This window comes from Oncorhynchus nerka, linkage group LG20 (genome assembly GCF_034236695.1).
Source record: "Oncorhynchus nerka isolate Pitt River linkage group LG20, Oner_Uvic_2.0, whole genome shotgun sequence".
Taxonomy (NCBI): Eukaryota; Metazoa; Chordata; class Actinopteri; order Salmoniformes; family Salmonidae; genus Oncorhynchus; species Oncorhynchus nerka.
In genome coordinates, this window is record NC_088415.1 from 52,624,996 (window position 1) to 52,640,983 (window position 15,988).

At 46.9% G+C, this 15,988-nt stretch overlaps 1 protein-coding gene across 1 annotated transcript in view; it reads right to left on the reverse strand.

Annotated features, from left to right (window-relative positions):
* Nucleotides 1-15,988, reverse strand: part of dnah9l (dynein, axonemal, heavy polypeptide 9 like) — a 174,719-nt gene that overhangs the window by 101,763 nt on the left and 56,968 nt on the right. Inside the window, exons 39-52 of the mRNA XM_065005584.1 lie at nucleotides 13,184-13,378; nucleotides 13,034-13,111; nucleotides 12,760-12,892; nucleotides 12,494-12,624; nucleotides 12,132-12,280; nucleotides 11,874-12,048; nucleotides 10,153-10,284; nucleotides 9,871-10,044; nucleotides 9,430-9,634; nucleotides 2,790-2,955; nucleotides 2,582-2,684; nucleotides 2,364-2,501; nucleotides 2,106-2,207; nucleotides 1,805-1,966 (exon numbers count right to left, since the gene is read on the reverse strand). Coding sequence (XP_064861656.1) covers nucleotides 1,805-1,966; nucleotides 2,106-2,207; nucleotides 2,364-2,501; nucleotides 2,582-2,684; nucleotides 2,790-2,955; nucleotides 9,430-9,634; nucleotides 9,871-10,044; nucleotides 10,153-10,284; nucleotides 11,874-12,048; nucleotides 12,132-12,280; nucleotides 12,494-12,624; nucleotides 12,760-12,892; nucleotides 13,034-13,111; nucleotides 13,184-13,378 — 2,043 coding nt within the window. The remainder of the gene's footprint in view (nucleotides 1-1,804; nucleotides 1,967-2,105; nucleotides 2,208-2,363; nucleotides 2,502-2,581; nucleotides 2,685-2,789; nucleotides 2,956-9,429; nucleotides 9,635-9,870; nucleotides 10,045-10,152; nucleotides 10,285-11,873; nucleotides 12,049-12,131; nucleotides 12,281-12,493; nucleotides 12,625-12,759; nucleotides 12,893-13,033; nucleotides 13,112-13,183; nucleotides 13,379-15,988) is intronic.

The following is a 15,988-nucleotide window of genomic DNA, read 5'->3' on the forward strand; positions in this document are numbered from 1 at the left end:
CATGTCAACATCATACTTTCAAAACTTAGCGAGCAGTCATCGTCATGAATCAAGTCGACAATCTACTGGCAAATCCTTTTTAATCCTTATCATATGAAGAGAAATAATGACAAGAAATTATAGATAAAATGTATCGGTGCTCATCGGCCATTGTACATAAAGATTGCTCACCAGGTTGGAAATCTCAAATTCAGCAATGAGTGGTTTGGAAGGAATCAGTGGCTAACTGCAAGGATTGCAAAGCAATCATCAGCCTGCTATTCAGTGGAGTGGCTGTGTGGTCCCAAGTCTAAGATTAAGGGTCTCTTTTCCTAGTTAAAAATTATAAACATTCAACATTGGCCATTCTGTCAATGAAGCATGAATTGTGCCCTGCTTAAAACAACTGTTAAATCGGAACTTGCTTTAAAGAGTTCAAGACAACTGGGAACTTGGGAAAAATGAGCTACGACTGGGAAAATAAGTTTTGAACATTCATCAAACTCGGAATTCAGGCCTCTTTCTAGAGCTATGACCTGAAGATCACTGATGTCATCATTATTCAACCTTTTTTTGAATTCCCAGTTGTCTTGAAAGCACCGTACATCCAGAGAATGCCAGACTGATGACAAAATTTGCACACAATGGACCGCCGCGCCACCTTCCTGTTCAAGTGAGCAAAGCACAACAAGGTGAGTCCAAAAATGTATTGTATGCTGCTGCATAAATGGTGTGATATGCCAGGGAGATGTGTACTGTAGCTAAGAAAATAATACTAAGTGTATGTTGTGTAGTAAGCTGTTAGAAGCCCATAGGCCTCACCCTAATAATTTGGTCTATTTTCACCTCTTAATTAGGCCTACTGTTCTGACTTTGTGGTGCACATGTAGCCTTTAACCTGTTTTTGAGAAATGTAATCATTGATATTGTAAGAGCGTTCATTGTCTGCTTATAAGCCCCCTTTATTTATCCTACGGTTCTGACTTGGTGTACAGGAACCCTGTAAGAACGGCCCATGTTTTGAAATCTGTTGCTGTATATTTCAAAAGTGCTGAACAAATAGTTATATTGACCACGTCCATTCTAGCTCGCTCATTAATGTCTTAATCAAAATTACAGATTGCCTCTTATCTACTTGTCGTTACCCTTATGCCTTAGCGTGTACATCTCAATTGTCAGTAGAAACCACGTTTGTTTAAGCAAGACAGCCATAACAGCTATATTTTTTTAAAGGCAGTAAATGAGGCTGAATGAACTATTTCGCTGTCAGGTGTAGCAGTGGTAAGGTGTTGGGACTGCTGTTGTTGGGACATCTTTATGTAGGCCCGAACAGTTTGTGGGCACAGTTTGTCACCATTTTAGTGAAATTCATATATTGTTTAGTGGTGTGTCGTGGCCTTGCTAGCATGCGTCCCACTTTTTTTTTGCTCCACCAAGATTTACATGCTAAAATCGCCACTGATAATGACAATGCAAAAAAAACTATTTTTTTGCAAATGTATAAAACATTTAACTGAAATATCACATTTATGTACGTATTCAGACCCTTTACTCAGTACTTAGTCATTACGAGGTTGTGCAGATTGATTTAAACTATTTTAGAAAAGGGCTGTAAACGTGACAAAATGTGGAAAAAGCGAAGGGGTCTGAATACTTCCCGAATGCACTGGATGTGTAAAGGCCATATGGATCACTTTACTATAAGCAATTTCAGAGAGACACAATATGTAAATATGAGTGAATGAAGTAAAGAGAGTAGCAAGTTGTATGTTAAGCAGTCTTGTTTGTAACAAACCCCATCAGATGGCTGCCACATGTCTCTCACCTCAAAGTATCTCTTGCCAGTGTCTAGTAGAATCTTGTTGAAGAGTTCCACATCCTTCTCCTCCATCAGTTTGTCAGAGTAAACCCGGGACGACTCATGGAGCCACAGATGGACAAGGTCTATGGGGTAACGCACACAATCTGGCAGGGCAAACAGAATACCCTACAACAGAGAGGGAGACGTAGATAAAGAGTGAGAGAGAGAGGGAGACATAGATAAAGAGCGAGATAGAGAGGCATGAATCCACATTGATGAAGATTGATGATGACAATGATGTTTTTTCAATGTGTGTGTGTGCTACCTGGAAGATGTTGGAGAGGTCCCTCAGGTTGAAGATATAGTGAAAGCGTATGGCCGTGGGGAGGAAGTTCTGACTGACCTTCTGATGGAGACAGATGGCTGCCTGCAGGAGGAGAAAGACAAAAATGGATGGAGGGTGGGAGGAGGAAAGTAGATTGATTGACAGACACACAGACTGAAAGAGACACAGACAGACTTGGCAGACAGGTAGACAGACAGGCAGGCAGATAATCAGATAGACAGACAGACTGACGCATACCTGTATTAGTGTTCCTACCGAGCGCGAGACGCCATAGCTGAAGCCCCCCTGGAGGAAATGGGCTGACAGGATGCTAGTGAAGATGGTGGCTAGCGCCTCAGCGCTAGGGAAATGAACCGCAAACACTGAGAAATGCCTCTGAGAGAGAGAGCGAGGAGAGAGAGGTTAGCCTGTGTGTGTGTTGCTGTTGTCTAGAGTCGACTGTATATGTGTGTTACCTGTAGTCTGGGGTTGACTGAGAAGCTCCCTGCTGTAGGGTTCATACAGGTGATGTACTGACAGTTATGGATCTCTTTCAGCACCAGCCTCTGTCTGTCGTACCTGAAAGACCACATAAACACGCACCTACTCACACACTAGCAGTTATAGTTCATGCAATGATGTTTGAGTGTGCGTGCGTGCGTGTATGTATGTGTGTCCTCTCACCAGTGGTTGTAGTCCAGGTGCTGGCGTATGAGTGTGTGTGGCTGGACCGTACCATACACATCCACCTCAGGCATGTTGAGGTCATCTATGAAGTAGATGAGTTTCTTGGTTCCAGGAGGAGCATAGTTACGCCCTGCCTTCTTCTCTAGAGGCTTCTCTAACACACCTGCAGTGCACACACACACACACACACATCACATTATGCCACTATAGGCAGCAGAATTATAGCCGTTCAGGTGGGCGTTCTACTACGGAATTGTTTTAAAATGGTCGGACCATGGATACTTTTGCTGTTTGATTTTGAATGGTAGGACTGTACTGTACTGTAGGTATAAAAAGCAAAATATATAAAAACATATATTTAATTAAACATTGAATTTGGTCTTACTGGTTCTAGCCCATAGAAACGAATGAATAACATATATATATATTTTTTTGATCCACCCAACGCTCTAACCACCAGGCTACCTGTCTCCCCATTCATACATGGCAAATCAGAGTAAAACATGTATCAAAAGGAAGTGTTTTGAAGTGTCTGTCCTATATCTGAGAGATAAGAAATTATCATCTATTTTTACTCGTATTTTGGGGGAGGCACATACTACTTCCATGTACGGTGCATTCGGAAAGTATTCAGACCTCCTGACTTTTTCCACATTTTGTTACGTTACAGCCTTATTCTAAATGGATTATATATATATTTTATCAACCTCAATCTACACACAATATCCAATAATGTCAAAGCAAAAAAAGGTTTGTAGAAATGTTTGCAAAAACCTGAAATATCACATTTAAGTAAGTATTCAGACCCTTTATTCGGTACTTTGTTAAAGCACCTTTGCAGCAATCAAATCAAATCAAATTTATTTATATAGCCCTTCGTACATCAGCTGATATCTCAAAGTGCTGTACAGAAACCCAGCCTAAAACCCCAAACAGCAAACAGCAAACAATGCAGGTGTAAAAGCACGGTGGCTAGGAAAAACTCCCTAGAAAGGCCAAAACCTAGGAAGAAACCTAGAGAGGAACCAGGCTATGTGGGGTGGCCAGTCCTCTTCTGGCTGTGCCGGGTAGAGATTATAACAGAACATGACCAAGATGTTCAAATGTTCATAAATGACCAGCATGGTCGAATAGTAATAAGGCAGAACAGTTGAAACTGGAGCAGCAGCACAGTCAGGTGGACTGGGGACAGCAAGGAGTCATCATGCAGGTAGTCCTGGGGCACGGTCCTAGGGCTCAGGTCCTCCGAGAGAGAGAAAGAAAGAGAGAATTAGAGAGAGCATATGTGGGGTGGCCAGTCCTCTTCTGGCTGTGCCGGGTGGAGATTATAACAGAACGTGGCCAAGATGTTCAAATGTTCATAATGCTGCAATTACAGCATCGAGTCTTCTTGGGTATTACGTTACAAGCTTGGCACACCTGTACTTGGGGAGTTTCTCCCATTCTTCTCTGCAGAATCTCTCAAGCTCTGTCAGGTTGGATGGGTAGCATCGCTGCAGCTATTTTCAGGTCTCTCCAGAGATTTTCGATCGGGTTCAAGTCTGAGCTCTGGCTGGGCCACTCAAAGACATTCAGAGACTTGTCCTGAAGCCACTCCTGCATTGTCTTGGCTGTGTGCTTAGGGTCGTTGTCCTGTTGGAAGGTGAACCTTCACCCCAGTCTGAGGTCCTGAGCGCTCTGGAGCAGGTTTTCATCAATGATCTTTCTTACACTTTGCTGGGTTCATCTTTCCATCGATCCTGACTTGTCTCCCAGTCCCTGCCGCTGAAAAACATCCCCACAATATGATACGGCCACCACCATACTTCACCGTAGGGATGGTGCCAGGTTTCAAGTAGTCTGGGTAGCCATTTGATTAGATGTTCAGTAATCTTATGGCTTGGGGGTAGAAACTGTTTAGAAGCATCTTGGACCTAGACTTGGCGCTCCGGTACCGCTTGCCGTGCGCTAACAGAGAGAACAGTCTATGACTAGGGAGGCTGGAGTCTTTGACAATTTTTAGGACCTTCCTCTGACACCGCCTGGTATAGAGGTCCTGGATGGCAGGAAGCTTGGTCCCAGTGATGTACTGCGCCATATGCACTACCCTCTGTAGTTTTTCATTTTTTTCATTTCACCTTTATTTAACCAGGTAGGCTAGTTGAGAACAAGTTCTCATTTGCAACTGCGACCTGGCCAAGATAAAGCATAGCAGTGTGAACAGACAACTCAGAGTTACACATGGAGTAAACAATTAACAAGTCAATAACACAGTAGAAAAAAAGGGGAGTCTATATACATTGTGTGCAAAAGGCATGAGGAGGTAGGCAAATAATCACAATTTTGCAGATTAACACTGGAGTGATAAATGATCAGATGGTCATGTACAGGTAGAGATATTGGTGTGCAAAAGAGCAGAAAAGTAAATAAATAAAAACAGTATGGGGATGAGGTAGGTAAAAATGTGGGGGCTATTTACCGATAGACTATGTATAGCTGCAGCGATCGGTTAGCTGCTCAGATAGCAGATGTTTGAAGTTGGTGAGGGAGATAAAAGTCTCCAACTTCAGCGATTTTTGCAATTCGTTCCAGTCACAGGCAGCAGAGAAGTGGAACGAAAGGCGGCCAAATGAGGTGTTGGCTTTAGGGATGATCAGTGAGATACACCTGCTGGAGCGCGTGCTACGGATGGGTGTTGCCATCGTGACCAGTGAACTGAGATAAGGTGGAGCTTTACCTAGCATGGACTTGTAGATGACCTGGAGCCAGTGGGTCTGGCGACGAATATGTAGCGAGGGCCAGCCGACTAGAGCATACAGGTCGCAGTGGTGGGTGGTATAAGGTGCTTTAGTGACAAAACGGATGGCACTGTGATAAACTGCATCCAGTTTGGTGAGTAGAGTGTTGGAGGCAATTTTGTAGATGACATCGCCGAAGTCGAGGATCGGTAGGATAGTCAGTTTTACTAGGGTAAGTTTGGCGGCGTGAGTGAAGGAGGCTTTGTTGCGGAATAGAAAGCCGACTCTAGATTTGATTTTCGATTAGAGATGTTTGATATGAGTCTGGAAAGAGAGTTTACAGTCTAGCCAGACACCTAGGTACTTATAGATGTCCACATATTCTAGGTCGGAACCATCCAGGGTGGTGATGCTGGTCAGGCGTGCGGGTGCAGGCAGAGAACGGTTGAAAAGCATGCATTTAGTTTTACTAACGTTTAAGAGCAGTTGGAGGCCACGGAAGGAGTGTTGTATGGCATTGAAGATAGATAGCACAGTGTCCAAGGACGGGCCGGATGTATATAGAATGGTGTCGTCTGCGTAGAGGTGGATCAGGGAATCGCCCGCAGCAAGAGCAACATCATTGATATATACACTGAAAAGAGTCGGCCCGAGGATTGAACCCTGTGGCACCCCGATAGAGACTGCCAGAGGACCGGACAGCATGCCCTCCGATTTGACACACTGAACTCTGTCTGCAAAGTAGTTGGTGAACCAGGCAAGGCAGTCATCCGAAAAACCGAGGCTACTGAGTCTGCCGATTAGAATATGGTGATTGATAGAGTCGAAAGCCTTGGCAAGGTCGATGAAGACTAAAACAATGATAACTAACCTGAACAACAGTATACAAGGCATATTTACATTTGAGAGAGACATACAGCGAGGCATACAGTAATCACAGGTGTTGAATTGGGAGAGCTAGCTAAAACAGTAGTTGAGACAACAACAGCTAATCAGCTAGCACAACAACAGCAGGTAAAATGGCGTTGACTAGGCAGGGAGGGTCGGATTAACTACACACAGAGCCTGAGTGAGGCTGGGGCCGACAGATAAAACATAAACAAGCAGAATGGAGTACCGTGATTAATGGACAGTCCAGCATGCATCAGCTATGTAGCCAAGTGATCAGTGTCCAGGGGAGGGAAGCTAGACTGGCGAGTATTATGCAGGTTAAAAAAAACTGGCTGGCTGTGCAGAAGGTAAAAGGTAAAAGCCACTAGCAGTGGCTAACAATGACTAAATAGCTTGTAGCTAGTTAGCTGGTTAGCTTCTGGAGGTTCTTTGGTGTGTTCTAAAAATAAAAATTAGTAGCGATTCCCTATCACATTGGGTGAGGCAGGTTACCGGAAGGTATAAACGAATTAAAAATCGAAAAGAGATTGAAAGTAAATATGGTTCCAGTGAGTGGTTGGGACGCGGCGATTCAGACGGTTAGCAGGCCTGTGCTAACAAGCTAACAGTTAGTAGGCCGGGGCTAAACAAGGTAGCAGTTAGCGGACCGGGGCTAAACAAGCTAGCAGTTAGCAGGCCGAATTAGCAAGCAAGGAGATAGCAAGGGCTAGAAAGTTAGCCTTTGGGGGACGTCGCGATGGGGTGAGTCTGTTTATGCCTCTTCATGCGGTGACATCGATAGACCGGTCGTGGGTCCGGATATTGTAGCCCAGGAGTATGCTTCGGTGGTAGCACAGGAGCACTGGCCGGGCTAGCTTCAAGCTAAGTGGGTGGAAACGCTAGCCAGGAGTAATCATCCGGGGTTGCGGTTAGTATAGTTAGCGAGCTGTGAAGATCCAGCTGAAAATGTTCCATTTGCGGTGGGAATCCGGTGTGACGACCCTCCCACTCTGTCTGCCGTATTCTCTCTGTTATTTCCTTATTAGGATGCTGGTGGGCGGAGTTGGGAGGGTCGTCAGCTACATGGGAAACACCTGGGCCCGGTGTCTCCCAGGATAAATACACCACTTCCCCATTCATGGAGGAGACTCTCTCCATGCAGACACCTTTATAGATGTGGTTGTTTCTCTTGGTGTTTTTTTTGGTTGTTTGCTTTGGAACCTTTCAACACCCTGCATTATCACATTCATGCAAAACACTCACTTACACTACTGACTACTGATTACAGACACCATTGTAATTTATACTTAGTTACTTATTTAATAAATATATATTTTATTACTCCTTATCTCCACGTTGTCTCCCTTTTGTTACGGGCTTTGAGCCGGTTCGTGACACCGGGGACAAAAAATAATAGGTCCGTTATGCTCTGGTTAGAGTCGCGTTGTTCGAACTGGCGAGAGCTTTCCGAGCTAAAGGTTAGCTGATGACCGGTTAGCTGAAGACCGCTAGCAATGGTTTGCTGACTGATAGCTGGTAGTTAGCTGGCTAGCTTCAGTTGAGGGGTTCCGGATCCGAAGTAAATGTAAATACTTTAGAAAAAAAAAGCAGATCCGCGCTACATTGGGTGAGGCGGGTTGCAGGAGAGTATTTAGAAGTTGAGGTTTAGCAAAATGTTTTAAAAGATATGCGAAGAAAAATATGTAAAAAAACGATATATACAAGGGACACGACACGACAAGACGTCTGACTGCTACGCCATCTTGGATCCAGTGCCTTACAGTTGGAGGCTGAGCAGTAGCCATACCAGGCAGTGATATAACCAGTCTCGATGGTGCAGCTGCAGAACCGTTTGACGATCGGGAGACCCATGACAAGTCTTTTCAGTCTCCTGACGGGGAATAGGTTTTGTCATGCCCTCTTCATGACTGTCTTGGTGTGCTTGGACCATGTTAGTTTGTTGGTGATGTGGAAACCAAGGAACTTGAAGCTCTCAACCTGCTCCACTACAGCCCAGTCGATGGGATTGGGGGCGTGCTCGGTCCTCCTTTTCCTGTAGTCCACAATCGTCTCCTTAGTCTTGATCACCTTGAGGGAGAGGGTGTTTTCCTGTCACCACATGGCCAGGTCTCTGACCTCCTCCCTATATGCTGTCTCGCTGTTGTTAGCAAACTTAAATGATGGTGTTGGAGTTGTGCCTGGCCGTGCAGTTATGAGTGAAGGAGTTAGTACATGAGGGAACTGAGCACGTACCCCTGAGGGGCCCCCATGTTAAGGATCAGTGTGGCAGATATGTTGTTACCTACCATTACCACATGAGGGCAGCCCATCAGGAAGTTAAGAATCCAGGTGCAGAGGGAGGTGTTCAGTCCCAGGGTCCTTAGCTTAGTGATGAGCTTTGAGGTCACTATGGTGTTGAACGCTGAGCTGTAGTCAATGAACAGCATTCTCACATAGGTGTTCCATTTGTCCAGGTGTGAAAGGGCAGTGTGGAGTGCAATAGAGATTGCATCATCTGTGGATCTGTTGGGGCGGTATGTAAATTGGAGTGGGATAATGGTGTCGATGTGAGCCATTACCAGCCTTTCAAAGCCCTTCATGGCTACAGACGTGAGTGCTACGGGTCACTTAGGCAGGTGTTCTTGGGCACAGGGACTATGGTGGTCGGCTTGAAACATGTTGGTATTACAGACTCAGACAGGGAGAGGTTGAAAATGGCAGTGAAGACACACCAGTTGGTCAGCGCATGTAATCCATCGACTCGATGCTTAAACGGATGTATTTTGATGGGGATTTTTGTTTTATGCTAATTGAATTTTTGGACATCAACTCTAGGGGCTTTTAAACATCATATCCATTAAAATATGGCACACTAGAATCACCAGTGAAGTACGAGGGCTGACACTGAATCAGTTCTTGAGGGCAGAGATTGGTTTGGTTCCATCCCTGGGTTGCCCTCTAATAAGTGGGTCTAGTATTTGAAATGGAACCAGGCCGGTATAACTCCAACTACGGCATACAGTGGCGGACAACGGCCACTGGTGACTCACGCTGTAGCATAGCCGAGGTGGTGTAGTAGTTGAAGGGGACTTTAGCCACCATGTAGTCCTCTTGTAGCTTGGCTACTTTATCAGAGACCAGGATGGTCTTCCCTACTCCAGCGTTCCCCACCAACATCACAGGCTTGCCTCTCTGCAGGAGCAGGTCTATGAAGTACGTCAGACAGATGGTCTCTGCCGAGTGGACTAGCACCGTCTGGAAACACACACACACACAGACACACACAGACACACACACACACACACACACACACGTGTCAGAAAGACATGCAGACATTACATACACTCACCGTCACAAATTCACACGCACACATGTACATACTGCTGTTACGAAAGGCACACCAGTGAAACTTAGTCAGTCAGAACACATTCTCATGCAGAGAGATTCAGAGTAAGTACACTTCGCTAAAGGGGGCCGAAACAAGTACAGACCTGTAAGGGGACATCAGGCTCCAGCTCAAACCGGGGCGTCCTCTCAATCCAGGGACTGAACTTCTTAGTGTCGGCGTCTATGAAGTAGTCGAACACTGTGCCCTGCGAGGGGAACTTCACCGCTCTCATCTCCTTCGACCACCAGCGACTGAACTCGGCGCGATAGTCGATCAACTGGAAAAGGCAATGAATGAGCAGAGAAATATTAGCTGAGGTAGCGTTACATGGGTTGCTGGCACTGACACACACACACACACACACACACAGAACACAAACACTCACATGGTCCTGGAACAGAGCTCCTCCAAAGGCCCAGACGCAGGCGAAGACAAAGTAGATCTCATAGAGTTCCCTGGGAGAGTCAGGAGGAGTGTTGTCTTCTGTCAGCAGGCAGTCCAACAAGGAACAGAGCGTCTGATTGGACAGCAGAGAGAGAACACAGTGTCTGATTGGACAGCAGACAGAGAACACAGTGTCTGATTGGACAGCAAACAGAGAACACAGTGTCTGATTGGACAGCGGACAGAGAACAGAGTGTCTGATTGGACAGCGGACAGAGAACAGAGTGTCTGATTGGACAGCGGACAGAGAACACAGTGTCTGATTGGACAGCGGACAGAGAACAGAGTGTCTGATTGGACAGCAGACAGAGAACACAGTGTCTGATTGGACAACGGACAGATAACACAGTGTCTGATTGGACAGCAGACAGAGAACGCTGTTTTTGATTGGACAGCAGACAGAGAACGCAGTGTCTGATTGGACAGCGGACAGATAACACAGTGTCTGATTGGACAGCGGACAGAGAACACAGTGTCTGATTGGACAGCAGACAGAGAACGCAGTGTCTGATTGGACAGCAGACAGAGAACAGAGTGTCTGATTGGACAGCGGACAGAGAACACAGTGTCTGATTGGACAGCAGACAGAGAACACAGTGTCTGATTGGACAACGGACAGATAACACAGTGTCTGATTGGACAGCAGACAGAGAACGCAGTGTCTGATTGGACAGCAGACAGAGAACAGAGTTTCTGATTGGACAGCAGACAGAGAACAGTGTCTGATTGGACAGCAGACAAAGAACAGTGTCTGATTGGACAGCAGACAGAGAACACAGTGTCTGATTGGACAGCAGACAGAGAACAGAGTGTCTGATTGGACAGCAGACAGAGAACAGTGTCTGATTGGACAGAGAACACAGTGTCTGATTGGACAGCAGACAGAGAACACAGTGTCTGATTGGACAGCAGACAGAGAACACAGTGTCTGATTGGACAGTGAACACAGTGTCTGAATGGACAGCAGACAGAGAACACAGTGTCTGATTGGACAGCAGACAGAGAACACAGTGTCTGATTGGACAGTGAACACAGTGTCTGATTGGACAGCAGACAGAGAACACAGTGTCTGATTGGACAGCGGACAGAGAACAGTGTCTGATTGGACAGCAGACAGAGAACACAGTGTCTGATTGGACAGCGGACAGAGAACACAGTGTCTGATTGGACAGCAGACAGAGAACACAGTGTCTGATTGGACAGCAGACAGAGAACACAGTGTCTGATTGGACAGCAGACAGAGAACAGTGTCTGATTGGACAGCAGACAGAGAAGAACAGTGTCTGATTGGACAGCAGACAGAGAACACAGTGTCTGATTGGACAGGACAGAGCAGAGTGTCAGAGAACACAGTGTCTGATTGGACAGCAGACAGAGAACACAGTGTCTGATTGGACAGCGGACAGAGAACACAGTCTGATTCTGAACACATGGACAGCAGACAGAGAACACAGTGGACAGCAGACAGAGAACACAGAACACAGTGTCTGATTGGACAGCAGACAGAGACAGACAGAGAACAGAGTGTCTGATTGGACAGCAGACAGAGAACACAGTGTCTGATTGGACAGCGGACAGAGAACACAGTGTCTGATTGGACAGCGGACAGAGGACACAGTGTCTGATTGGACAGCAGACAGAGAACAGAGTGTCTGATTGGACAGCGGACAGAGAACACAGTGTCTGATTCTCAGGAACAGAGTGTCTATTGGAGTGAGTGGTCTTGAGGTTACAGCGGACCTGCTCCAGGCAGTAGGGGACGTACTTGTCAAACAGGATGGTCAAGTTGGCTCGCTCTGATTGGGCCAGCCTGGTGTCAATCCAACTTGTCACGTACCTGAGGGCCAGAATACATTGTGAGAGTGGGCATTCATACGTGTGTGTGTGAGTGCGTGTCCCTGCATGGGTGTGTGTACTGACGAGCTCCAGCCCAGGTCTTGTGGATTGACGTAAAGTATCCCGGCGCGGGAGACTGTGGCTGGGGTTGCCGCTCTCAAATGGCTGATCTCAAAAAGCAGACGCATGGAGGAAGATAGACTGATACGCTCATTACTGGCCAAGGTTAACACCTAGAGAGAGAGCGAGAGAGAGAGCGACAGAGAGAGAGAGAGAGAGAGATCGGGTGAGAGAGAGAAAGAGAGGGGAGAGAGTAATCAGCACCATAAAAGAAAGACACGGGGAGAGAGAGGTGGCAGTGAGAGAGCAGGAGAAAGATAAGTCAGCACCGACAGATGGAGAGAAAGAGAAAGGAACGAGACAAAGAGACACACACACACACGTACCTTGTTGTCATCCATGACAGTGTTGAGGGATTCTATCCACATGGGGTCTATGTCTCCATCCAGAACAATCCACTTGGGCCCGTCATGGCCCACCTGTCGTGTCAGCTCCCTCATAGTGGAGGAGAACAGGCCTAAAATGACAAAAATAAATGTAATCAACATTGACCAAACCCGAACAGCAAGTCTCCACACTGTCTGTGTGTGTGTGTGTGTGTGTGTGTGTGTGTGTGTGTGTGTGTGTGTGTGTGTGTGTGCAGACCACAGACCGTCCTTCCATTCTCTGGTAGCAGGGTGTAGATAGCCAAACAGTTCGTCTGTGGTCACAGCTTTAGGGTTGATGTCGTGCCACACAGGCTTCATCCTCAGATTAGCATACGTTCTGTGGAGGGTCTTCAAAATCTGTCCAACCACAAATGACCACACGTTAAAAACCTCAAAGACATAACGTTGACGTACGAAATGCTTTGGGGTTACATGGAGGACATTCTAATACGGTTGGCTTCGATTCATTTGTGTGAATGTGTTTGTTAGTGAGTCTACCTGGCTCTTCCCCGTCCCAGCTCCCCCTACTACAAACACGGAGTGTCTGACAGCCAGCAGCTCCTCCAACTGAGTCACCTAGTGAGAAAAGGGGGAGGGGGAGTTAAGGCAAACAGTGTGCAGACGGTACATTTCATTTCATTGCTATACCTTGAGTATAAAGTTTTCCTCCGGCTGCAGGTGTAGTTCGCTGACTGACTGTCGTACAGCTGTCTCCAGCTCTGGGTCTCTCTTCCTGGGGACATCCAGCTGGGGAAACAGGTCACTGATCAGACCCAGGAATATAGGGACGTCACTGGTCACTATTTTGGGAAGGTTAAAGTCCCTCAACGCTCGCATCAGGACCTATAGAGACAAACAGGAATATAGGGACATACTTTATCAGGATCTATAGAGGCAGACAGGAATTACATTTACATTTACATTTAAGTCATTTAGCAGACGCTCTTATCCAGAGCGACTTACAAATTGGTGTGTTCACCTTAAGACATCCAGTGGAACAGCCACTTTACAATAGTGCATCTAAATCTTTTAAGGGGGGTGAGAAGGATTACTTTATCCTATCCTAGGTATTCCTGAAAGAGGTGGGGTTTCAGGTGTCTCCGGAAGGTGGTGATTGACTAGCTGACGTCGTGAGGGAGTTTGTTCCACCATTGGGGGCCAGAGCAGCGAACAGTTTTGACTGGGCTGCGCGGGAACTGTACTTCCTCAGTGGTAGGGAGGCGAGCAGGCCAGAGGTGGATGAACGCAGTGCCCTTGTTTGGGTGTAGGGCCTGATCAGAGCCTGGAAGTTCCCCTCACAGCCCGAGGCAAGCACCATGGTCTTGTAGCGGATGCAGCTTCAACTGGAAGCCAGTGGAGAGAGCGGAGGAGCGGGGTGACGTGGGAGAGAACTTGGGAAGGTTGAACACCAGACGGGCTGCGGCTTTCTGGATGAGTTGTAGGGGTTTAATGGCACAGGCAGGGAGCCCAGCCAACAGCGAGTTGCAGTAATCCAGACGGGAGATGACAAGTGCCTGGATTAGGACCTGCGCTGCTTCCTGTGTGAGGCAGGGTCGACTCTGCGGATGTTGTAGAGCATGAACCTACAAGAACGGGCCACCGCCTTGATGTTAGTTGAGAACGACAGGGTGTTGTCCAGGATCACGCCAAGGTTCTTAGCGCTCTGGGAGGAGGACACAATGGAGTTGTCAACCGTGATGGCGAGATCATGGAATGGGCAGTCCTTCCCGGGAGGAAGAGCAGCTCCGTCTTGCCGAGGTTCAGCTTGAGGTGGTGATCCGTCATCCACACTGATATGTCTGCCAGACATGCAGAGATGCGATTCGCCACCTGGTCATCAGAAGGGGGAAAGGAGAAGATTAATTGTGTGTCGTCTGCATAGCAATGATAGGAGAGACCATGTGAGGTTATGACAGAGCCAAGTGACTTGGTGTATAGCGAGAATAGGAGAGGGCCTAGAACAGAGCCCTGGGGGACGCCAGTGGTGAGAGCGCGTGGTGAGAGACAGATTCTCGCCACGCCACCTGGTAGGAGCGACCTGTCAGGTAGGACAATCAGCGTGGGCCGCGCCGGAAATGCCCAACTCGGAGAGGGTGGAGAGGAGGATCTGATGGTTCACAGTATCGAAGGCAGCCGATAGGTCTAGAAGGATGAGAGCAGAGGAGAGAGTTAGCTTTAGCAGTGCGGAGGGCCTCCGTGATACAGAGAAGAGCAGTCTCAGTTGAATGACTAGTCTTGAAACCTGACTGATTTGGATCAAGAAGGTCATTCTGAGAGAGATAGCGGGAGAGCTGGCCAAGGACGGCACCTCGAGAGTTTTGGAGAGAAAAGAAAGAAGGGATACTGGTCTGTAGTTGTTGACATCGGAGGGATCGAGTGTAGGTTTTTTCAGAAGGGGTGCAACTCTCGCTCTCTTGAAGACAGAAGGGACGTAGAGCGGTCAGGGATGAGTTGATGAGCAGGTGAGGTAAGGAGAAGGTCTCCGGAAATGGTCTGGAGAAGAGAGGAGGGAATAGGGTCAAGCGGGCAGGTTGTTGGGCGGCCGGCCGTCACAAGACGCGAGATTTCATCTGAGAGAGAGGGGAAAGAGGTCAGAGCACAGGGTAGGGCAGTGTGAGCAGAACAGCGGTGTCGTTTGACTTAGCAAACGAGGATCGGATGTCGTCGACCTTCTTTTCAAAATGGTTGACGAAGTCATCTGCAGAGAGGAGGAGGGGGAGGGGAGGAGGATTCAGGAGGGAGGAGAAGGTGGCAAAGAGCTTCCTAGGGTTAGAGGCAGATGCTTGGAATTTAGAGTGGTAGAAAGTGGCTTTAGCAGCAGAGACAGAAGAGGAAAATGTAGAGAGGAGGGAGTGAAAGGAATATAGGGACATACTGTATTAGGATCTATAGAGGCAGACAGGAATATAGAGACATACTGTATCAGGATCTTTAGGGACAGACAGGAATATAGGGACATACTGTATCAGGATCTATAGAGACAGACAGGAATATAGGGACATCATGAAGACCTATAGAGACAGACAAGAATATAGGGACATCATGAAGACCTATATAGACAGACAGAACTATAGGGACATCATGAAGACCTATAGAGATAGACAGAAATATAGGGACATCATGAAGACCTATAGAGACAGACAGAACTATAGGGACATCATGAAGACCTATAGAGACAGACAGAAATATAGGGACATCATGAAGACCTATAGAGACAGACAGAAATATAGGGACATCATGAAGACCTATAGGGACAGACATAACTATAGGGACATCATAAAGACCTATAGAGACAGACAGAACTATAGGGACATCATGAAGACCTATAGAGACAGACAGAAATATAGGGACATCATGAAGACCTATAGAGACAGACAGAAATACAGGGACATCATGAAGACCTATAGAGACAGACAGAACTATTGGGACATCATGAAGACCTATAGAAACAGA